Source organism: Erinaceus europaeus, chromosome 1 (assembly GCF_950295315.1).
Source record: "Erinaceus europaeus chromosome 1, mEriEur2.1, whole genome shotgun sequence".
Classification (NCBI taxonomy): domain Eukaryota; kingdom Metazoa; phylum Chordata; class Mammalia; order Eulipotyphla; family Erinaceidae; genus Erinaceus; species Erinaceus europaeus.
The window spans coordinates 117,681,135-117,703,868 of NC_080162.1; the positions used below are offsets into that span (position 1 = coordinate 117,681,135).

Below are 22,734 nucleotides of genomic sequence, written 5' to 3' on the forward strand. Positions count from 1 at the left end.
AAAGTGTATACAAGCATTGAGAGTGCCCCTTGACGAGTGTTTTTCTCTAGGACTCAGCCAAGCACCCTCCCTACGGCGCGGGAGTCTCCAATGGAGCGTCCAGGGTCAGGTGCTCGAGCATAGGCAGACTCACAGTGAAGCCTTGTGGGCACAAGACAGAAGCAGTGGCTGCCCACCAGGCCCCACATTGGCCTACCACTGACCTGCCCCGTGCTCACTCCCCAGGTACAAGACGCGTTCTCAAGGTGGTCAGTATCTGGCCTTAGGTGGCCTTTCCTGGATAGTATCCCTATCCCCTGTGCATCTCATTGAAGCCCACTCTAACTTCTGATTCCCCACTTCCTAAGGCATCTCTTAGCTTCAAGCCCACCCTTCTCAGAGTCACATATACTAACCCTGGGCAACCCCACCTTTGGGCCCAAACCTGCCTGCTAAGTCCAGGCCAGCTTTCTTGGTGCACAGGGCACAGTCCAGGAATGCCCTCCCCTGTCTAAGTTTTACAGGAACACAGGCTAGTAGTGGCCCAGGCACACCTGGTTAAGCGCACACATTACAGTGCAAGGATCCAGGTTCAAGCCTGGAAGCTTCATGAGCAGTGAAGCAGGGCTATAGGTGTCTGTCTGTTTCTCTAGCTCCCCCTCAATTTCTGTCTCTATCCAATAATAAAAGAATACTGGGACTCAAGCTGACACAGGACAGAGGCCTCACTCAGGGATAAGGAGCTCAAGCAGGAAGGACTCTGTGGCGCTCGAATACTTAAGCTGCATAAGCCCCCACTGGTCCTACCAGAGGCCTGCAAAAACCAGTTAGGGAACCAGCTGTGTGTGAAACAGCTATGTCTAAGCCTCCCAGTGTCAGCACCTGTGCTTCCAATGCCAGCTGGCCTTCCTTGTATTCTTGGGGGTGTCTGGAGCCTGGCCCCAAGTGCTTTGACACTGCATCAGGTTTACTGTCATCTGGGGACCACACTACTGGGAGTGAGGCTGGTGATGGAGCAGTATGGCAGACAGAGTCTAGGGTCCTGAGGGGAAGGTAGGAGGCATGTAGAAACAGCCTACTCTGAGTTGGTAGCTGGGTAACTGCAGGTAACAGTGAGGCCCTGGGGAGGTGCCTCAAGTAAGGATGCAGCTCAATATGATGGATCCATGCAAGCCTGTCACTGCAGTGGCCAGGCTTGGGAGGCTGCAGCCCTGGGCCCCCACTGGTCTTGAAGAGCATAACTTTCCAGAGCTCGACCCTTCCGCAGAGAAGCAGAAAGAGCTGGGGTGGAGATAGGAGAGGGATGCCAAGGTGCTCTATATTCCATTCAGATGACAGGTCCCAAGGCTGCCATCCTCCCCCACTCACTGCAGCTTCTTTCCTGAGAGGCCTGGTCCTGAGGCTGAGGGCAACTGGAGGCAGCCTCAGGGCTGTGTGGGCGTCAAGATAGAGAGCAGCCCTGCCAAACTGCACGAGAGCTTTTTAATGACAGTTAAATAAAAATAGACAGGAGTTCAATAGAAAGCAGTATCAGCAAGGCCTTGGGATGCATGCCCAGAACTGTGTGAGCCGGTGAGCCCTGTGCCAGCCTGGCCAGTGCAGCACCTTTCTTCTATGGCTCCTCGGGCAGTCGACACTTTTGGCCCGGACCTGGGTTCCCAGGAAGCTGGAGTCCTCTGCTGGGTGAACACCTGTCCCGCAGGCTCCACAAAACTCCCCTAAGCCCAGTCTAGGCCTGGTCCTAGAAGAAGTCTGAGGCTTTGCGCCGGGCAGGGAGCTGCAACAGATTGTCTGTGATGGAGGCAGGGTCCTGGCTAAGTGGGGTGCGTGTAGCAGAGCCAGGAGCTGGTGTGCTTGTGGGGGTCTGGGGTCCACCAGCCGGGGTCTTCAGGTGGGTGGAACGTGCTGGGGATGGTGTGTAGCTGGCCCGCAGAGCCCGATCTGTGTACTTGCTGGCTGTCCTGCTCACAAGGCGCTGGAGGGCTGGGGACATGGCTGGGCTCAGGCCTTTGGGGGTGAGGCTGGGAGGGAGGCAAGAAAGCATAGTTAGTGGGTCAGGTCAAGCACATAGCACATACATTACCATGGGTTCAAGGCCCTGGCACTACACAGGCGCACCACATACAGAGTATAAGTTGTGGAACAGTGCTCCATCTCTGTCTCTACTTGATAGTAAAGTAAAAGGGAAAAAAAAAGAGTATACTTGGAGTGATAGAACTGTACAGGAGCCAGGCAAGGGGTAGATAGCATAATGGCTATGCAAAAAGACTCTCATTTCTGAGTCTCCAAAGTCCCAGGTTCAATCCCCTATACCTCCATAAGCCAGAGAAGAGTAGTGTTCTGGTAAAAAAAAAAAAGGGGGGGGGGTTATAGCACAGCAGGTTAAGCACACATGGTGCGAAGCACAAGGACCAGCTGAAGGATCCCGGTTTGAGCCCCTGGCTCCCCACCTGCAGGGGAGTCACTTCACAAGTGGTGAAGCAGGTCTACAGGTGTCTATATCTTTCTCTCCCCATCTGTCATCCTCTCAGTTTCTCTCTCCTATCCAACAACAGCAGCAATAATAACAACAAGGGCGATAAAATGGGAAAAATGGCCTTGAGAAGCAGTGGATCAGTAGGGCAGGCACCGAACCTCAGCGATACCCCTGCAGGCAAAAAGAGAAAAAAAAATTGTACAGGAGCAAAATGTCCTGCACAAAATGGCAAGAAAGAAAGCAGGATTAAAACAAAGGGGAAAAAAGCACATTAAAAAAGAAAGAAAGAAAGAAAGAAAGAGAAAGAAAGAAAGAAAGAAAGAAAGAAAGAAAGAAAGAAAGAAAAGCAGGATTAAAATTAGGCCAGGAGAGAGCTCACCTAGGAAAGTACACACTATCCTCAACACCTGGCTTTGAGATCCAGGCCAGAGCATGGGAATACCACACAAAGGGGAGGGAGGCTGCATGCATGATGAAGCAGTACTACAAGGTCTTTCCTCCTGCTCTCCCTGGTCTCTCCTCTGCCTTTCACGGGCTATCTGAAAATAAAAGTGAGAAGTCCACAAGGAGCAGTAGAATTGTGCAGGAATTTAAAGACCAGAGTATCTCCAGAAAACCGCCAAGTATCTCCAAGAGTAGTAAGACTTGTCTGCACAGGGATGGCAGGAATTCACAGTGAGACAATTTGCCTCTCAGAGACATGCCAAGGTGGAAGCTGAAGAAAGAAGAGACAGAGAAGGGCTCTGTCCTGCTGTACATGGGGCTATCCCCTGGGTCAGAGGAGGTGTCACAGAACCCGTCAGTCCTGCCCTGGACTCTAGTCAGCAGACTCATCTGCGTGCCCACAATCTGGGGAGTAACAGGGAAAGAGCCCCATGCATTCAGGTCAGGCTGTCCCTTACCTGGCCAGGTTCTCTGTCACTCTCCGCAGGGCCTCCTGCTTCTTGGCCCGGTTCTTGGCAGCAGCCTCATTAGCCATCTTCAACCCCAGCCGCTCCCTGCGGCCCGGCTCCAAGATCTGTAAGGCAGCAGGCATGCAGGGGGTGTTCGCCATGCCAGACAGCTCCTCACTGCTAGGAGTGCCCATCTTTGTCTCCACAACCCCTTTTGTTCTATTTACAACCCCCCTTGCAAAGCCCTAACCAGCTCACTTGACATGACACTGTCAAGAGGCTGGACCTCCAACCTGTCCTCAAGGACTGTCAAATTAGTAGTTTCTGATACTTTTAGGAGGCAAGGTATTTTAATTGCCTCTGATTACCAGAGCAAACATCTTCCTGTCTTTACAGACCTTCTATATTTAAGAACTTCCTAAAGGGCCAGCAAGACAGCTCACCTGGGTAGTGTGTCTGCACTGTCCTGTGTGTGACCCAGGTCTGAGCCTGGTTCCCCACCACATTGGGGGAAGTTCTGTTGCTTGGTACCTTCCTCTTTTAAGTCTTTATTTTTATTTATTGGAGACAGAGAGAGAAATTGAGAGGGGAGGGAGAGATAGAGAAGGAGAGACAGAGGCACACCTGCAGCCCTGCTTCACCACTCATGAAGCTTCCCTCTGCAGGTGGGGAACAGGGGCTTGAACTTGGGTCCTTGCACACTGTCATGTGAATGCTTAACCAGGTGCTCCACTGCCTGGCCCACGGTATCTCTCTGTTTGTGCCTCTTTCTATCCAAAAAAGCCAAGTTAGAGCAGGTGACCAAAAATGACCAAACAAAAACTTCCCCAAATGAGTCCAAGGCATCAAGCCACCAAAAGCATCTGCAGAATTCCCTGGGCATGGTTTCTGCTCTGAGCTACCTGGGATGGGGTGAATGGGGCTATGAGCAGGGGCAAAGCCTGTACCCCGGGGCACAATTAGGAAACAGGTGATCTCCTTATATACACCTGTGATTTCCAAACAAGAGAAAATATTTCCTAGTCATTCTGAATTTCTGTGTCTACAGGGGCTGGTAATCTGTTTCTGTGCAGTTTAAATGGAACCTTGCAGTGTTCTAGTGTTCTGGCCCAGTCCCCTCAGCAGAAACACATTAACCCTGGACTCCATGCCAGATTTTGGGGGGCCTTCAAAGCAGATGATGGACTCACTCCTCTAACACTTGGTTTTTGCATCAATACCAACTCAGTGTTCTGGTAAAATAAATAATCAGCCTAAAAAAAAAAAAAAGTTGGGTTCAGGCAGTGGTGCATCTGGTTAAGCACACACTTACAGTGAGCAAGGAGCCAGGTTCAAGCCCCTGGTCCCCACCTGCAGGCAGGGGGAAAGGTTCGCGAGTGGTGAAGCAGGGCTGTAGGTGTCTCTTTGTCTCTATCTCCCCCTACCCTCTCAATTTCTCTGTCTCTATCCAATAAAATAAATTTTTTTTTAAAAAAAAGTATATAGTGTTTCTCTGTCTTTCTCTCTATCCCACTTCCCTCTAAGCTATTTTCCCCCTTTGTTGCCCTTGTTGTTTATTGTCATCACTGTTGTTGTTATTATTATTGTAGAGGACAGAGAGAAATCAAGAGAGGAGAGGAAGACAGAGAGGGGGAGAGAAAGATAGACACCTGCTTCACTGCTTGTGAAGCGACCCTCCTGCAGGTGCGGGGCCAGGGACTTGAACCAGGATCCCTGCACTGGTCCTTGTGCTTCACACCATGTGCACTTAACCCACTGCACTATCGCCAGACCCCCTCTTTTTTCTTTTATTGTTTTTTAAAAATATTTATTTATCCCCTTTTGTTGCCCTTTTTTTATTGTTGTAGTTATCATTGTCATTATTATTGATGCCGTTGTTGTTGGATACGACAGAGAGAAATGGAGAGGAGGGGAAGACAGAGAGGGGGAGAGAAAGATAGACACCTGCAGACCTGCTTCACCGCCTCTGAAAAAACTCCCCTGCAGGTGGGGAGCTGGGGGCTTGAACCGGGATCTTTACACCGGTCCTTGCACTTTTGTTGCCCTTGTTGTTTATTGTTGTTGTTACTGATGTTGTCATTGTTGGATAGGACAGAGAGAAATGGAGAAAGGAGGGGGAGACAGAGAGAGGGAGAGAAAGAAAGACACCTGCAGACCTGTTTCACTGTTTGTGAAGTGAACCCCCTGCAGGTGGGGAGACGGAGGCTCGAACCGGGATTCTTTTATTTTATTTTATTTTTTAATTGGAGAATTAATGTTTTACATTCAACAGTAAGTACAATAGTTTGTACATGCATAACATTCTCCAGATTCCCATATAACAATACAACCCCCACTAGGTCCTCTGAATCCTTCTTGGACCTGTATTCTCCCCACCCACCCCAGAGTCTTTTACTTTGGTGCACTACACCAATTTCAGTTCAGGTTCTACTTGTGTTTTCTTTTCTGATTTTGTTCTTCTTGATGGAACCAGGATTCTTAAGCCAGTCCTTGCACTTCGCGCCTTGCACGCTTAACCTGCTGCGCCACCACCGGCTCCCCAGGAGATGGAACTTTAGTGATGGGAATTGTGTGGAGTTGTACCTGTCTTATCCTATGCTTTTTGTCAGTGTGTTTCCTTTTTATAAATAAAAATTAAAAAAAAAAGAATAGGAAAGCTTGAAGGGGGATGGGATGCGGAACTCTGGTGGTGGGAATTGTGTAGAACCCCTCTTACCCTACTGATCATTATTAATTAAAAAAAAAAAACCAGCACCAATACAGGTGTGTGCAATCTGGCATGCAGCTTGGCCCAGGGGTCAGCTCTGCTTTGACCAATGCCGGTGGGCTAACCCTTGTACAAGGCACAAGAGCTCAGAAGCCATGGGTCTGCTCTGGCTCCCAGGTGCTTTCCTCACAGGACTCACCTTAAAAGCTGGCCCTGGTGTCCTATCCACGTAGGGGGTTTCCGATCCTTCCACTCTCAAGGGTGTGTTTTCGACCTCCCCCCAGGTCATAAGAGGAGATTCACTGACACCTATAGATGAAGAGGCCACAACCACCTTAGGTCAGCAGACTGGGGGGTGGGGCACAGCCCAGGCCCTCCCTTCCCCGAAGTGCAGCTCAGCAAAACACCAAAGTCCCAGGCTCTCTCTTCTCCCCTGAGACTCCTAGAACCCTGCCACCCCTGCCTTGAGGGAGAGGCCAATGCCATGCTGTACCAAGTCAGGTCCATAGTCCTACAGCAGCAGGGCTTGTCTGAGAGTGGAAAGCTGGGCTGGCCGGGGTGGGTGAAGACCCCCCTCTAGCACAGGGCCAGGGAACTCCCCAGGCACTAATGGCAGATCAGATCATACCAACAGGGGAGACAAAAGGGAACTTCAAGGCCTCCTCCACCTCCAGGACCTTGGATAGACCCGAGGTGCCTACATGGGCCCTGGTCAGCGTCACAGCAGTCAGCAGCCCAGAGTACAGAAGGCAGTATGCAGTGGTGAAAGCAACACCATGTACACCATGAGCCATCCCCAAGTGTCTCTCTTTTTTGCAGTTGCTGGGGCTCAGTCCCGGCACTATGAATCCACCGCTTCCAGGGGGAGACAGAGGGAGGGAAAAATAGACACTTGCAGACCTGCTTCACTGCTTATGAAGAGACCCTCCTGCAGTAGGTGGGGAGCAGGCTTCCCCAAGTCTCATGCACCTCCTAAATGAGTAGACACAAGTTTGGGGGCCAGTGAGCACAGCTGACAGTGCCCCCAGGATTTGAGAGAGAAGATCCAGAGTCAGGGAACACTAACCCAGAACTGACTAGGACACCTAGGACAGAAAAGAGGGCAGTAGCCTGAGGAGCAGCCTCGGGACGCCTTCAGGTCCACTCAGCCTTAGACTGTGGCTGGAGGCTTCGAGCCTCCAGACTGTGGCAGGGTTTCCATTGGTATCTCCTATATCAGAATACAGTGCCTGGCAGCCCACTGGACTCCACTGGTCCTGGGTTGACCTCGCTATAGGCCTCAGCACACACATCCTGCCCATTGTATCCAGCAGAGCCCAGCAGCCCTGTTTTCTGCAAGCCCAGTCTGTCCTGCTGAACTTAGGGTAAGGCTGGGAAGCCATCAGCTAAATGGGACAGGCCTGCATGTCTCAGGTAAGATCTGCCTGAGAGTCTAGCATGCCCACAGCTCTGTCTTGCCCCATCACTGCACAGATGGGGCAGGGTCTCCATGAGTCATACAAAGTGTGGGGCAGACTTGCAGGAACACCAAAAGTGGCTGAGGCTAACTGATCAGTGCAACTCCCCCCAGGCAGCCCCAACGGTGGTGGGATCAGCTTGCCAAAGGGCGCGTTTCTTACCAGGAGCAGGAGAAGGGGTGGCAACAAATCCAAATCCACCCACTCGAGGGGACTCTTGTGGTATCAGCTCCTTGCCATCAGGGCCCACCTTGCCCTGTTTATGCTGGAACATGCAGAGAGGTTAATATCAAGAGGTGATCTGAGAGGTGGCACGGTGGGTAAAGCATTAAGACTCTCAAGCATGAGGTTCCAAGTTCAATCCTCAGTATTACATGTACCAGAGTGCTGTTTGAGCCCCCCCCCCTCTCTCTCTTATCCTTCTCATTAATAAATTATTTATTTAACCAGAGTAGTACTCAGCTTTGGTTTATGGTGGTGGTGGGGACTGAAGCTGGGATGTCACAGCCTCAGGCAAGAAAGTCTTTTAGTATAACCATTAAGCTATCTCCCCAGTCCAAAATAAATAAATTTTTGTTTACCAGAGCATTGCTCAGCTCTGGCTTATGGTGGTACTGGGAACTGAACCAAGAACCTAGGCACCTCCAGCATGAGAGTCTGTTTGCATAACCATTATTCTATCTCCCCCACCCATTAATAAAATCTTAAAAGAAAAAAAAAGTCAAGGGGAAAGAGCTGGTTAATGTCAAGGAACATTCTAGCAACACTTTATTTCAAGAGGGGCAGAGCCAGGACTCAGGGATTGACAGCATCCTTGGGCTATGAAGACTGAGTAGTCATAGTGAGGGAAACTCCCCACATCTCCCATTCAAGATCTTCCCTCAGCAATGGGCCACACCCCACACAGGTAACTTTCAGGTCCTTGTAGGGAGTAAATTAACAGGAGCCTGTGCTCTGATCTCCTCCCCACAAGGCACTCCTCAGGACCTTCCAGTCTTCTTACCTCTTACTTCCCACTTTTCAATACTATGACCCCTGTCACTGTCCCACAGGAACCATAACATTTTTCTGCTCTTTGCCACACCAGCCAACTCCAGCCACTACCATATGGTGCCCTGCCAGTGTGGGTCTGTCTGGCAAAACTGAGCAGGCTCTTAGCACCCTCTCAGTTCTCGTGCCTTTGCCACAAATCTGAACCCACAGGATGTGTCTGACAGTGCCCCCATGGAAGCCCACCTGGGTCAAGGAAAGCGCCGGCCATTCCAGAGGGTCACAAACACTTTCACACTGCTAAGCCCCATCAAGTCCATGAACGAACCTAGTCTAAGAAGGGCGACCATGATCAGGAGGTGATGCCTGCCCATAGATAGCTCCCGGCCACTTACCTGCGCATTGAGGGCAGCAGCCTGCTGTAGCTGTGACCTGCTCAGAGCTTGGCTGAAAGGGTCCCTGAGGAAGCGAGTATTCTTATGCACCACCTGCCGGGGTTTTTTAAAGAGCTGCTCTTCATCAGGGACACCTGGAAAATCATTCCGAGATGGAGACGGATGTCAGAAAGGTGGACAGACCCACCTTAGCCCTAAGTTGCTTCATGCTGAACAGAAGCACAGAACTTAGTAGTCTCTGTGGAACCAAAGAAAGCCAGGAGCTTTCCCTTTCCCACTGACTTTATACACAGGCCTCCCTGACCAAAACAGACCAGGACCTTCACGAGGCCCAGGGATGAAAGGGAACATAGACATACACACCCTAAAGACCCTATGCAACCACACAGCCCCACACCATGCCTCCCCACTCACCCTCTGGGTAGTACATAAGGGAGTTCTTGGCCTTATACTTCCAGGTCTCCACACCAGCCTGGCTGCTCTTAATGGCTTGGTGCTCTGCAGATGGGCGTGCGAGATTATCTTTCTGCCTCTGCATCACAGGGGGGTGGGTGGGTGGGAAAGAAAGGGTCAGAGAGGCCTCCAAGCACTCTCCTGTCCCAGGACTCCCCACCACCTGACAGAGGCTGCCTACACCCCTTCACCCAGTCACACCTTCTCAAACTCCTCTTCAGCTTGGTAGAGCCAGGCATGGCGAGCGCGGCTCTTCTCTTTGGCCACTTCCATGATCTCCTGGAAGGAGGCATTGTCCTCGCTTGTATACCGGCTCAGGAAGACATCTAGGCTGGGGAGAGGCTCCTTCTCCTCCTCTGCAGCTTCTCCTGCTCAAGGGTACAAACAGGGTAACAGTACCATAAACGGCACAAATACCACTTTGCAGTCACCCCTTCTCCAAAGTCTATCTGCCAAATAACTCCCCAACTAAGGAGAACCAGTCCCCCAAAAGATAGGAGTCCTTGGTGGTTCTTATCTCGGCTGCTGGATCCCAAGTGAACTGTGTGATCTGATTCAGGCTGGGTATCTGAGCACTACAGCAAGAGCAGGTAATCACAGTAAGTTTTCCTCCACCCAGACCACATCAGTCCTATAGGGCTTGCCTCCAAAAGCTGGACTCTACCTCTGTCCCTGGGTTTCCTTACCTTTCCCGGCACCTGTGCCACAGGTGAGCTGTTATTGCTTAAGCCTCCCAAACTGATAGTGGGCCCTGAAAGAATAGTTCCTATACTATACAGTGCTCCAGATGGGGCCTCTGTACACTGAGCCTCAAACCCAGCAGCCTTTGCTCTATCTGCAACTACAGAAAGTGGCACCTCAACTGAGGTAGTGAAGGCACATTATCCACATTCAAACTGGGATCCTTATGCCGGTCCCTGCGCTTTGCGCCACCTGGGCTTAACCCACTGCGCCACCGCCCGACCCCTAAGAGTTGAATTTTTGAGGCAGAAAACACCAAATATGGGAGTCGGGTGGTAGCGCAGCAGGTTAAGCGCATGCAGCAGAAGTACAAGGATCAGTGTAAGGATCCCGGTTCGAGCCCCCAGCTCCCCACCTGCAGGGGAGTTGCTTCACAGGTGGTGAAGCAGGTCTGCAGGTGTCTATCTTTCTCTCCCCCCTCTGTCTTCTCCTCCTCTCACCATTTCTCTTTGTCCTATTCAACGTCAACATCAATATCAACAACAATAATAACTACAATAATAAAACAAGGGCCAGAAAAGGGAATAAATATTATAAAAATAAATAAATAAAAAACACCAAATGTGTATGAGTACACAGGGCATGTGTTTTTAGAACACCATATACTAGAAGCTAGCTGTAAAGGGCATGTTAGGCATCTGTGTGTGCTTATGTTCTACTACTGACAAAGATACTGACTATGAGGAAACCCTGTAGCAAGTAGAACACTTCTGCTCCACAGGACACACAAGGTTATTTTCTAGGAAAATTCCCTGCAAGCTTGTAATGTTTTTTTTAATACTTCTCAGCTTATGTGTTAAGATAACTCACTTGTGGAGTCAAACAGTGGAACACTTGGTTGAGCACACATGTTATGGTGGGCAAGGACCTGGGTTCAAGCCCCTGGTCCCCACCTGCAGGGGGGGAAGCTTCCTGAGTGGTGAAGCAGGGCTGCAGGTGTCACTGTTTCTCTCCCTCCCCCTCTCAATTTCTCTCTGTTCTATCAAATTAAATAAAGTTTAGGGTGGGGATAGGTAGCATAATGGCTATGCAAAGATACTCTGATGGCTCAGGTTCTGAGGTCACAGATTCAATCCCCCACATCACCATAAGCCAGAGCTGAGCAGTATTCTAGTACTAAAAAAAAAAAAAGTTTAAAATTAAGTTATTAAGGCAGTACCGCAATGGGTTAAGTGCACATAGTGCAAAGCGTAGGGATCCCTGCTTGAGCCCCCAGCTTCCCACCTGCAGGGGGGGAGTCACTTCACAGGCGGTGAAGCAGGTCTGCAGGTGTCTATCTTTCTCTCCCCCCGTCTTCCCCTCCTCTCTCAATTTCTCTCTGTCCTATTCAACAACAACAATAGCAATGACAACAATAATAATGATAACAAGGGTAACAACAAGAGCAAAAACATGGGGAAAATGGCCTCCAGGAGCAGTAGAGTTGTAGTGCAGGCACCAAGCCCCAGCAATAACCCTGGAGGCAAAAAAAAAAAAAAAAAAAGGCAGTGTGATGAGAAAGGCAACAAGATTCCCAAGAGTATGGAGGCTCCGAGGACTATCTTGTGTGTAGATTCAAATATTCTTCTTTCTAGACCAGTACTCTCTTTAACAGAAGGACATCCTTCCGGGACAATATGTGATGTGCCAGGCTGCTCTAGTTTCCAAAGGTAACAGGAAGGGCACTCACCCTCACCTTCCTCCAGCCCTCGGCCCTGGGGACGAGGCTTGCTGCCTACCACTCCTGAGCCTGTGTGCACCTCAGGGGTTTCAAATGTGGCTGGAGTCACATCTGAAAGTGAGAGAAGGGGATGAGAGTGATGCTGAGGCAGTTTAGCAGGTATTCTTCTCTTTGCCACCCACAGGGATTCTTACAGGGTGGCGGAGGCTCTCGTGACATCTTGCCCAGGGAAGAGCCAAACTTAATGGCAATTTGCCGCATTCGTTCCAGGTCTCCATTCTCCTCAGCCTCTAGATAATCCTTCTGTGCTTGCAACTTCTCCACATCAGGAAAGAAGTCCCTCTGGATGACTGTCTGGAGGCCCTGTCAGGAGGGATCAGAATAAAAGTTCAAGCTGCCATTTAGGCAGCCCTGCTTCACTCTAATGTATGTGCCAAGGTCCTTGCCAGTCCCCTCAAATACTGTCTCGACTCTCACGGTCCTCATAGCTACATATACTTTTGCTTCATACAAACACACACACATGCATAATGGTCATTCAAAGAGTCTTCCATGCCTAAGGAACCAAAAGTCCCAGGTTCAATCCCCAGTACCATCATCTAGTGCTCTGGTTAAAAAAATAATAAAAAATATATATACCTACACACACATACACATGGGCCCATACAGGCCATTTTTAATTTGTCTACAAGGTTCTAACATATAGTCTACACTGCACCCACCACCAAAATTCTGTGCCCCCACACTCCTGCTATGCACTACTCAGTTTTGATTTATAATGGTGGTAGTGTGGGGGGGTATGGGGTAGTTGGCCCTGACCCTGGGACTTTGGAGCCTCAGGTATGAGAGTCTTCTTTGCATAACCACGGTGCTATCTTCTCCATCCAGTACTTTTTATTTTATTTTATTTATTTATTCCCTTTTGTTGCCCTTGTTGTTTTATTGTAGTTATTATTGTTGTTGTCGTTGTTGGATAGGACAGAGAGAAATGGAGAGAGGAGGGGAAGACAGAAAGGAGGAGAGAAAGATAGACACCTGCAGACCTGCTTCACTGCCTGTGAAACAACTCCCCTGCAGGTGGGGAGCCGGGTTCGAACCGGGATCCTTATGCCGGTCCTTGTGCTTTGCGCCACCTGCGCTTAACCCGCTGCGCTACAGCCCGACTCCCCATCCAGTACTTTTTAACAAATATGAATACTCAGTGTTTTTGCGGAAATATTTAACATTACTAAATACTCCTCTGGCCTCCATGAAACCTCTCTCAGTGACTGGTCATTTTCATCCTCCTGACTCCACCTCCAACCAGCAGAAGCTATGGAGAGATTTCCATCTTCATTCTAGGGCTTTCTTTTTCCAAACCAAGCCTTTTTTTCTGGGTGACTTCATTCTCCACTCTCCCCCAGCACCAACCATGAGCCCCGTATCTTCTTCCCCATCAGCGGGGGTGGAGGCCGGCTGCCTGCCACTTCTGTATCTGTGTGTCCGGCACACACACATTTGCTCCCAGGAACCCGGGTCCTTGAGCACTGGAACATGAAAGCCACTTGTCTCCTCACCGTGCTTACGGGGTCTCTAGCTGCCTACAGCACCGTGTCAGGGGCTCCCTCGGGCTGCTCTCCCCCGGTGGGGGGACAGGCGGCCATAGCCCGAAAGGAAGGTCCAAGCAGAAAGCAAGTGGGGAAAAGAAAGTCCTAAGCGTCCACACCGAGGTCTTACCTCGATATACTCTTCCTCATCCAGAACCCGCTGCTTGCCTGTCGCAATTGCAGCTCCGGGCTCTCCCTCGGCACGTTTCTTCCGAGGCCTGGACGCCGCGGTGAGCAATAGCGCCCGTGCAGACTCCTCGGGGGTCTCCATCTCAATCACAGGACTATCCAGGATCGCATCACGTCACAAACTCAGAGGGGCCAAATGCGCAGGCGCCTCACACAATAAACCAATGGGGTTACTGCGCCTGTGAAAGGCCAGCAAGGCGCTTGGTGTGACGTCACGGATAGCCCTGGCTTTCTGGAAGTTGTAGTCTTTGCCCCGAGTTAGGCGTGCGTATCTGAGCTGTGACGCCAGAGGGCGTTGCGTTGTGGAGGCTACGAAGGGTGGCAGCACGCTAACGCCGAGAAATTCCAACACAAAGCCATTGAAAGGTCTTAACAATGTCACTTATTTGCAAATAATCACTGAGGTTGCTTCCATAACATTGATTAAACACACACACACACACACACACACACACACACATACACACACACACACACACTCTTTCTCCAGAAAATGTGGCTATGCACACGTTTCAAAGTTTTTATTCAAGGTAGGGGTAGATGGTATAATGGTTATGCAAAAAGACTGTCACACCTGAGGCGATGGAGTCCCAGGCTCAATCCCTGGCACCACCATAAGCCAGAGCTGATCGTGCTCTGGTAGAGAGAGAGAGAGAGAGAGAGGGAGGGACACGGAAAGTTTCATTCACATTTTATGCAAGAAAAGAGCCAAAAGACATTTTTTTTGTACGCTCATGCAGAAACTGTTTATTATTATTTCTTAAAAGAAAAAGTAGAGCCATAAAAACAGCTCATTCACATAGTGTACCTTTGTCATGGACATGCCCCAGGTTTGAGCTGAGTTCTCACTGTGCTGAAGGAAACTTTGGTGCTGTGGAGTGTTTCTATTTGAAAATGTAACCTTGGACAATAAGAAAGAAAATAAATGAAAAGAAAACCTCATCATAAAGCACTATGAAGAGGTTTCCAGGGCCGGGTGGTGGCACATCTGGTTAAGTGCATGCATTACCATGCACAAGGACCCAGGTTCAAGTCCCTGGGCCCCACCTGCAGGGGGGAAGCTTCAAGAGTGCTGAAGCAGGACTGCAGGTATCTCTCTCCCTTTCTCCCTTCCCCTTCCTCTCAATTTCTTTCTGTTCTATCAAATAAAAAAAAAATTTTTTTAAAGAGGTTTCCTTCCCTTACCTTAAGGGTATGTATATGTGTACAGAGTGTTGGGGAATGGGAGGTGTTGAAAAATAGTTGGGGAGTCAAATACAGGGAGTTGGGCAGTAGCACAGCGGGTTAAGTGAAGGTGGCGCAAAGCGCAAGGACCGGTGCAAAGGGAGTCAAATACAAGCTGTCAGAAAATTATTTTGTAACAGTTATCTAACAAAAGAAAAAAAATTACCATGATTCCATAAAGAAATGTCTGTTTGGGGGACCAGGAGATAATGTACCTAGTAAAGTGTGTTTCTTACCACACTTAACCATGCACAAGGCCCTGGGTTCAAATCCCCACAACACATGGAGCACCCTGCCACCAAGGATATCTCTATGAATTGTGGAGAGGTACTTGGTGTCTCTCTGAAATTAAAAAAAAAAGTAATAGCGTCTGGTTAAAAATCATCAGTGTTCCCGGAGGTGGCGCAGTGATGGAGCTTTGGACTCTCAAGCATGAGATCCCGAGTTTGATCCCCGGCAGCATATGTGCCGGAGTGATGTCTGGTTCTTTCTCTCTCCCTCTGTCTTTCTCATAAATAAATAAAATATTTTAAAAAAATCATCAGGTGTCTGAATACCAGAGTGTTTCCTACAGTAGCACTAACTCTCATTGAAGGGAGCCAGAAAACTGCCTATGCAATTTTCAGGAATGATCACTCTTCACCAGAAGAAATGTTTATATTATGCTACATAAGTCAGCTCTGCCCACAGAACTGTTTAGTACAAAATATAGTTAATCCTTCATTTATTGAGAATTCTGTGGCACTGGTTCTTGCTCTGTTATTGATCGTCAAATGGAGAAGACAGCCACTGTTAGCTAGGTCATCCCACTAGCAAATGTAAAACTGCATTGATAGGTGACAGAAAAGATTTTTAAAAAATATTTATTTATTCCCTTTTGTTGCATTTGTTGTTTTATTGTTGTAGTTATTATTGTTGTTTTTATTGATGCCATCGTTGTTGGATAGGACAGACAGGAATGGAGAGAGGAGGAGAAGACAGAGAGCAGTAGAAAAAGAGAGACACCGGCAGACCTGCTTCACCACTTGTGAAGCGACTCCCCTGCAAGTGGGGAGCCGGAGGCTGGTCCTTGCGCTTTGCGCCACCTGAGCTTAACCCACTGCACTACCGCCCAACTCCTAGAAAAGAGTTTTTATTTGAGTAAGTTTGCCTGGGAGCAAGTCAGGAGAAAAAATTCCAGGTAGGAAGTCATCACAGTTCCAAAAGGTAAGAAGTGTACTCAGGGCAGTGGTACAGTAGCTAAGGGATTGGACTCACAAGCAAGAGATCTTGAATTTGATCCCTAGCATCACTTGTGCCAGAGTGCTGCGGGTCTGGGTGGTGTTACACCTGATTAAGTGCACACTTGACAATGCTCAAGAAGCCGGGTTCATGCCCTTAGTGCCCAGCTACAGGGGGAAAGCTTCACTAACGGTGAAACAGTGCTGCAGGTATCTATCTTTCTTTCACTCCCTATCTCCCTTTTCCTTTTCAATATCTCATTGTCCTATCAAAGAAATAAATGTATATTATAAAAAATAAATCTTAAAAAATAAAATATAAGAATTATCACCACACGCAGAAGGCATAGATCAGCTGTGTACACAAAGGCCCATCAGTGGGAGGGAGAAGTTCTTTGGGTGAGGGATGAGCTGAAGCCAGAGGGGCAGGGTCAGACTGCACAGGGTCTGCTGGTGAGAATTAGAGGGTTTCAGGGGGCCATACAGTAGCACAGCAGGTTAAGCACACATGGTGCAAAGTGCAAGGACTGGCTAAGAATCGCAGTTCAAGCCCCCAACTCCCCACCTACAAGAGGGCGCCTTCACAAGCAGTGAAGCAGGTCTGCTGGTGTTTTCTTTTTTTCCCCCTTTTTGTCTTCCCCTCCTCTCTCAATTTATCTCTGTCCTATCCAACAACAGCAGCAATAATAACAAGGGCAACAAAATGGGGAAAATGGCCTCCAGGAGCAGTGGATTCATATTCATAGTGGAGGCAGTGAGCCCCAGAGATAACCCTGGAGGCAAAAAAAAAAAAAAATTAGAAGGTTTCTGAAGGTGGGGCAGTGGCGCAGCAGGTTAAGCATATGTGGCATGAAGCGCAAGGAGCGGCGTAAGGATCCCGGTTCAAGCCCCCGGCTCCCTACCTGCAGGGGAGTTGCTTCACAGGCGGTGAAGCAGGTCTGCAGGTATCTATCTTTCTCTCCCCCTCTCTGTCTTCCCCTCCTCTCTCCATTTCTCTCTGTCCTATCCAACAACGAAGGACATCAATAATAACCACAACAAGGCTACAAAAACAAGGGCAACAGAAGGAGGAAAAAATGGCCTCCAGGAGCAGTGGATTCATGGTGCAGGCACTGAGCCCCAGCAATAACCTTGGAAGCAAAAAAAAAAAAAAAAAAAAAAAAAAGAGGGTTTCTATCTGATTCACAAAAACTTGCCAAAAAAAAAAAATCCAAACAAAACAGAAGCAAGAAAATTATGAGAACAATGATGGCCATCTTTGGGAGATACCCAGCACCACTATAAGCCATAGCTTAGAATTAATCTGGCAGGGAGTCGGGTGGTAGTGTAGCAGGTTAAGCGCACGTGGCGCAAAGTGCAAATACCAGCTTAAGGATCCTGATTCAAGACCCCGGATCCCCACCTGTAGGGGAGTCGCTTCACAGGCGGTGAAGCTGGTCTATAGGTGTCTATCTTTCTCTCCCTCTCTGTCTTCCCCTCCTTTCTCTATTTCTCTCTGTCCTATCCAATGACGACATCAATAACAACAACAATAATAACCACAACAATAAAAAAACAACAATGACAACAAAAAGGGAAATAAATATATAAAAATAAAATAAAAAATAATAAAAAAGTGGTCTGGTAAAAATGGATAAATAATTTAGAGGATCTTTATTTTACTCTAGCAGCAATGAGAAGCACTTTGGAGAGCTCTAGACATGGGAAAGGCAGGTTCAGACTGACACCCTGGAACTTGCGGAAAGTGAATAAGGGGAATGATGATGAGTAGGAGTGAATAAGACAGAGAGGGACGGCAACAGGCCAGGGGAGAGGTGATAATTGTCCTCCACATGTTGGAACAGTTGAGAAGACAGATTATGGGATGTGCAGAGAAAAATAGCTTGCTATTGCCCCAGATGTGAGTGGTGATGGGAGGGAGAGGTCAGGTGACTAGCAGCTTTCTGATTCAGGCCCTGGGGGAGCAGGGGGAGAGACTGCTATGGACAAAGAAGAAGCCATGGACTCCTAGGTGGAGTGGTCACAGGGACTGTTGAGCAGAAATATTTAGCTCAGAAGGCTATATCTGAGATGCAAACGTAGCAGAGAAGTGGGAACCAAAGCATATGAAGGTGGAAGTGATAAGCCAGAGAGAGAATGGAGAGGAGGGTAGAGGTAGATAGCATAATAGTTATGCAAAGACTCTCATGCCTGAGGCTCTGAAGTCCTAGTAATTCAATCCCCCCATCACCACCATAAGCCAGAGTTGAGCAGTGCTCTGGTAAATATATACATATACATATACATATACATATACATATACATATACATATACATATACATATACATATACATATACATATACATATACATATACATATATATATTGGGGGCAGGCAGTGGTAACCCAGTTAAACTCACATAGTGCTAAGCACAAGGACCTGCACAAGAATCCAAGTTCAAGTCCTCATCTCCCCACTTACAGGGAGGAGGCTTCACAAATGGCGAAGCAGGTCTGCAGTTATCTTTCTCTCTCCTTATCTCCTTCTCCTCTCTCAATTTCTCTCTGGCCTGTTCAATAAAGAAAAAAATGGCCACCAGGAGCAGTGGATTGATAGTGCCAGCACTGAACCTCAGTTATAACGATGGAAACAAAAAGGGGGGAGGGGAGGGGGGTGAAAGGGAAGTACATGGTACTTGAACCCAAGAACATCTAAAGTTAATGGTCAGCTCTATGTGGGTGAGTCTGCCAAGGAGTAGCTAGAAACAGAGGAGGAAGACAAGGAGAGTAGGACAACTCTGGTCTCTACAAGGCAGAACTCTGAGGAAGATTTGCTACACTACGACAAATAGCTGCTCAATAAAGAAGGATGAGGGTCCTGGAGCCCAGGAAGATGAGTAAGGGTTTTCAGGGAAGTTCCACAGCCAAGGATCAGAGCAGCTTTGTGACAGTCAGAAGGGTGTGACCCAGGGATGGAGATGAAAAGCACTGTCCCAGAGGCCCAAGCAGACAGTGTTGGGGCCACCTGGTTATGCACACCCTGGCTGCTGGATGTATTCTGAGCTGGCTGGCCTTGGGAAGTCCCTGAAGCTATGGTCCTGCTTTCTGGATCTTTAATGTATGAACTGTTTCTCCTGCCAGATACACCCCTACTCTCCTCCAGGAACTATGAGTAGGCAGAATGGGGTCCCCAAGCCAGACTGTTAGATGCCTGAACCTTATAGCAGCCTGCTTGGGGATTCAAGGCCTTGAGCTCACATTGTTCTTCAGTATGGAGCCAAGATAGTGAGGGTGTTAGCCTTTTCCAAGACATCTTGAGGGATTTCTCCCTAGTAGACTCTCCTTTTGCCAGACATTACTGGGAGAGAGGACAATACATGTCAATCCCCAGAAGGAGAAAGAAAAGGACTCTCACCCATGAAATGCAGCACCAAGAAGCCAGGGTGGGTGCTAGCCGAGCCTGAGCTGGGCACCTGCTCTGCTGGGTGGACCTGGCACAGCAACAGACTCACTTGGCTAGTTCCCACTCCTTGGAAAGGGGGAGGGGGTGTCAGTGGGGGATGGAGCCATGGCAACACTTGGCATCTACACATGGTTCACAGGGTGGAGGATCCAGGGAGGAGGTTCCTGAAGGTGACCTCAGTCAACCTCCCTCCGCCCCCCCCCCCAGGGTTATTGCTGGGCTCGGTGCCTGCACCATGAATCCACTGCTCCTGGAGGCCATTTTTCCCCCTTTTTGTTGCCCTTGTTGTTGTAGCCTCCTTGTGGTTATTATTATTGCCATTGTTGATGTTGTTCATTGTTGGATAGGACAGAGAGAAATGGAGAGAGGAGGGGAAGACAGAGAGGGGGAGAGAAAGAGAGACACCTGCAGACCTGCTTCACCACCTGTGAAGCGACTCCCCTGCAGGTGGGGAACCTGGGGCTCGAACTGGGATCCTTATGCTGGTCCCTGCGCTTTGCGCCACATGCGCTTAACCCACTGTGCCACCGCCCAACCCCTCAGCCAACCTTCTTATATGACTGATCTGGACACCAGACCCAGGGCAAAGCTGGAAGGAAGTAGAAGCCTTGGTATATGCAGGTATATCATCATCCCTACCTCAGCAGGAGGGTGGCCAGGTCTCAGAGAAGGGAATGTGGAGACCAGCATGCTCACAGGGTCAGGAAATTCCACTAAGGAGCTCTTGATCCTGGTGTAGATAAGGGGTGGGGTCCTGACCAAGAGTGCCCTGGGGAATGGAGTTAACTCAGATGCTCAGTGCCCAGCACCCCTCCCACCTCAGGCAATCTCCTTCCCAGCCCTCCTTCCCACTGGCCACCAAGTTAGAGAAAGGGCCCCAACGTCTTGCAGAGGAGCTTTGTGTTGAGCATACAGAGGCCAGAGTTCTATCCTCACATTTCTATCCTCTTTCTGAGCCAGCCCCAAAGCACAGGCCAGATTCAGGAATGCACCACCAGGCCTTCAGCAGTTCTCCTTAGGGGACTTCTTGACTCCGTGCAGGAGTCTGGTGGACGCAGCACGCTTCTGATGTCGCCACTTGGCCCGACGGTTCTTGAACCAGACCTGCAGGGAAGGATAGCTCAGGTCCAGTGGATTGGGGGCTGGGCGCTTCCATGCTGGGACGGTAGACTAAGGTTGCGGAGCCTGAGTCTGGTGGCGGTTTCTTTCTTTCCTTTGGTATTATCTTTTATTGGATAGAGACAGCCAGACATCAAGTGGGAAGGGGGTGACAGAGAGGGAGAGAGACGGAGACACCTACAACCCTGCTTCACCACTGCAGGCGGGGACTGGGGAGCTTGAACCCTGGTCTTTGAGCATTGTAATATGTGCGCTCAACCGGGTGTGCACCCTCCCGGTTTTTCCCCCTCCAGGGATATTGCTGGGGCTGGATGCTAGCACTGTGAATTCACTGCTCCTGGTGGCCACTTTTTCCATTTTTATTGAATAGGCCTGAGAGAAACTGAGAGGAGGGGGAGATAGGGTGAGAGATAGACACTTGCTTCCTCACTTGTAAATCATCCACCCTGCAGGCGGGAGCAGGTACTCGAACCCGGGTTTTTGCGCTTCCTATTATGGGCGCTTAACTAGGTGCACCACAAGTTTCTGTGCACTGCCCGGTGACCGCTGCACGGGGGTGAAGGGCCGGTTGGCTTCTAGCCTGGTTCTCCTGGAACCCAGTTCCCAGCCACCTATACCCTCCACCCCTGGGAGGTGCCAAAAGCACCAACCGGTCTCTCTGCACTCTCCCAGACGCCCCAAGTCCTGGTCTCCACGCCCAAGTCATGCAATTGGGGGATAGCGGGGGTTGGACACCAACGTCCCTGCGCGCCCAAGGCGCCCATCGGCGAAGATGGGGCCGGGCAGCGCGGCAGGTAGGGCACCCACCTCCACGCGCTCCTCGCGCAGGCGGATGCGGCCGGCCAGGCGTTCGCGGGTGCCCACGTCGGGGTACTGGTTCTGCAGGAAGAGCGCCTCCAGAGCCTGCAGCTGCTCCTCACTGAAGATGGTGCGGTGGCGCCGCGTGCGCCGCTGTGGCCCGGGGCCGCCCTCGCTGGGTAGCGGCCCGGAGCCTCCAGCCTGCGCCGCCAGAGGCATGGGCAGGGGCGAGGGCGCGGCGGGTCCCAGCTTCAGTGGCCACGGCAGCCGCGAGCCTGCGGGCGAGGGCGCGGTGAGGCGCGGGCCCGAGGACGCGCTCTGAATCCCGGGGTCCCTGAGCCCGCGCCCGGGCCCTGCACTCACCCAGCGCGGCCGCCGGCTGCGGGGGGCCCCGGGGCACGGCGCGGGGTGCGCAACAGCAGCAGCAGGCGCAGGGCGCGGCGTCGGGCGCCCCAGGCTCGCCGGGCTGCGCAGGGCTCGAGGGCCTGGGGGGTTGCAGCGGGAGGGTGGCCCGGGCCGGGGGGCTCCGCTCGGGCGCGCTTGACAGGATGTGCTCGATGGAGAAGGGGCAGGGCCGCTCGGAGCCCCTACGGCTCGCCGTGCCCCCCGCCACCGCCATGCCGGGCTGCCCCGCGCCGCAGCCGCGGCCGGATATATACGTCGGGGAGCGCGGTAATCCCCGACCCGCAGCCCGCGCTAATCCCGCCCGCGCTAATCCCCGCTGCGGCCGAGCTGGGCCCGCGCACCCGGCCCAGGGAGGGGGCGCCCGCGGGCGGAGGCAACGCGGGGCAGGGGCAGGGGCAGGGGCGAGGGCGCCCCGTTCTATCCGCAGGGCAGCGGCAGCAGGACTGACAGACTGTGAGGCCTGGGCGCTCCTAGTCCCTCGGGGGGTGGGGTGGGTGGAGGGGAGGTGAACCGGTCTGGAGAATCCCACCCAAACTGCAGTGCCTGCCTCAGATCCTAGGGCTCCAGCCTCAAATGGAGACCATTGCGTAGGTAAGCACGCCATCCCTCCTCTGCACTTTACCCCCATCCTGCCACCCGACTCAGAGTCTCAGGCTTCTGGAAGAAGCCGGGACACGCAGGAAGCTTGGCCCCTCTTGGGGCCTAACAAATGGTCCAGGAGGTGGTGCGCTGGATGAAGCATTAGACTCTCAAGCATGAGGTCCTGATATCAGCTCCTGGCAGCGGGCAGCACGTGTACCAGAGTGATGTCTAGTTCTTTCTCTCTCTCCTCCTTTCTCAGTAATAAAATCTTAAAGAAAAGAAAGAAAGAAAGAAAGAAAGAAAGAAAGGAAGAAAGGAAGAAAGGAAGAAAGGAAGAAAGGAAGAAAGGAAGAAAGAAAGAAAGAAATTGATTCTGAGGGCCAGGAGGTAGCAGTGGGTTAAGCGAACATGGCGGAA

The 22,734-nt window shown here is 50.6% G+C and overlaps 2 protein-coding genes across 3 annotated transcripts; both read right to left on the minus strand.

Annotated features, from left to right (window-relative positions):
• Positions 1-1,444: 1,444 nt before the first annotated feature.
• ESS2 (ess-2 splicing factor homolog) lies at positions 1,445-13,636 on the minus strand. 2 transcript variants are annotated; one of them, XM_060195042.1, is made up of 10 exons: positions 13,468-13,636; positions 11,946-12,114; positions 11,767-11,862; positions 9,552-9,718; positions 9,312-9,429; positions 8,898-9,031; positions 7,675-7,777; positions 6,255-6,364; positions 3,358-3,473; positions 1,445-2,000 (listed from the first exon to the last, which is right to left on the minus strand). In XM_060195042.1, the coding sequence occupies exons 1-10, from the start codon at positions 13,606-13,608 to the stop codon at positions 1,721-1,723; spliced, it is 1,434 nt and encodes a 477-aa protein (XP_060051025.1). In that variant the 5' UTR covers positions 13,609-13,636; the 3' UTR covers positions 1,445-1,720. The 2 variants fall into 2 exon arrangements, with proteins under 2 accessions (XP_060051025.1, XP_016042631.2); XM_016187145.2 differs by having other exon boundaries at positions 11,761-11,862.
• Positions 13,637-20,415: 6,779 nt separating this feature from the next.
• Positions 20,416-21,949, minus strand: GSC2 (goosecoid homeobox 2). Its single transcript, XM_060203875.1, has 3 exons — positions 21,694-21,949; positions 21,340-21,605; positions 20,416-20,517 (listed from the first exon to the last, which is right to left on the minus strand). The coding sequence occupies exons 1-3, from the start codon at positions 21,947-21,949 to the stop codon at positions 20,416-20,418; spliced, it is 624 nt and encodes a 207-aa protein (XP_060059858.1).
• Positions 21,950-22,734: the final 785 nt, after the last annotated feature.

What these genes read in the sequence shown, in the direction of transcription:
- ESS2 (XM_016187145.2), bottom strand. Translation starts at nt 13,608, where the DNA reads ATGGAGACCCCCGAGGAGTCTGCACGGGCGCTATTGCTCACCGCGGCG. An exon ending in CTGCTGCCCTCAATGCGCAG is followed by an intron (nt 7,778 to 8,897) that starts GTAAGTGGCCGG and finishes TGCATGTTCCAG; the next exon opens with CATAAACAGGGCAAGGTGGG. An exon ending in CACCCCTTCTCCTGCTCCTG is followed by an intron (nt 6,365 to 7,674) that starts GTAAGAAACGCG and finishes CTTCATCTATAG; the next exon opens with GTGTCAGTGAATCTCCTCTT.
- GSC2 (XM_060203875.1), bottom strand. Translation starts at nt 21,949, where the DNA reads ATGGCGGTGGCGGGGGGCACGGCGAGCCGTAGGGGCTCCGAGCGGCCC. An exon ending in GCAGCCGGCGGCCGCGCTGG is followed by an intron (nt 21,606 to 21,693) that starts GTGAGTGCAGGG and finishes CCTCGCCCGCAG; the next exon opens with GCTCGCGGCTGCCGTGGCCA. An exon ending in TGCGCGAGGAGCGCGTGGAG is followed by an intron (nt 20,518 to 21,339) that starts GTGGGTGCCCTA and finishes CCTTCCCTGCAG; the next exon opens with GTCTGGTTCAAGAACCGTCG.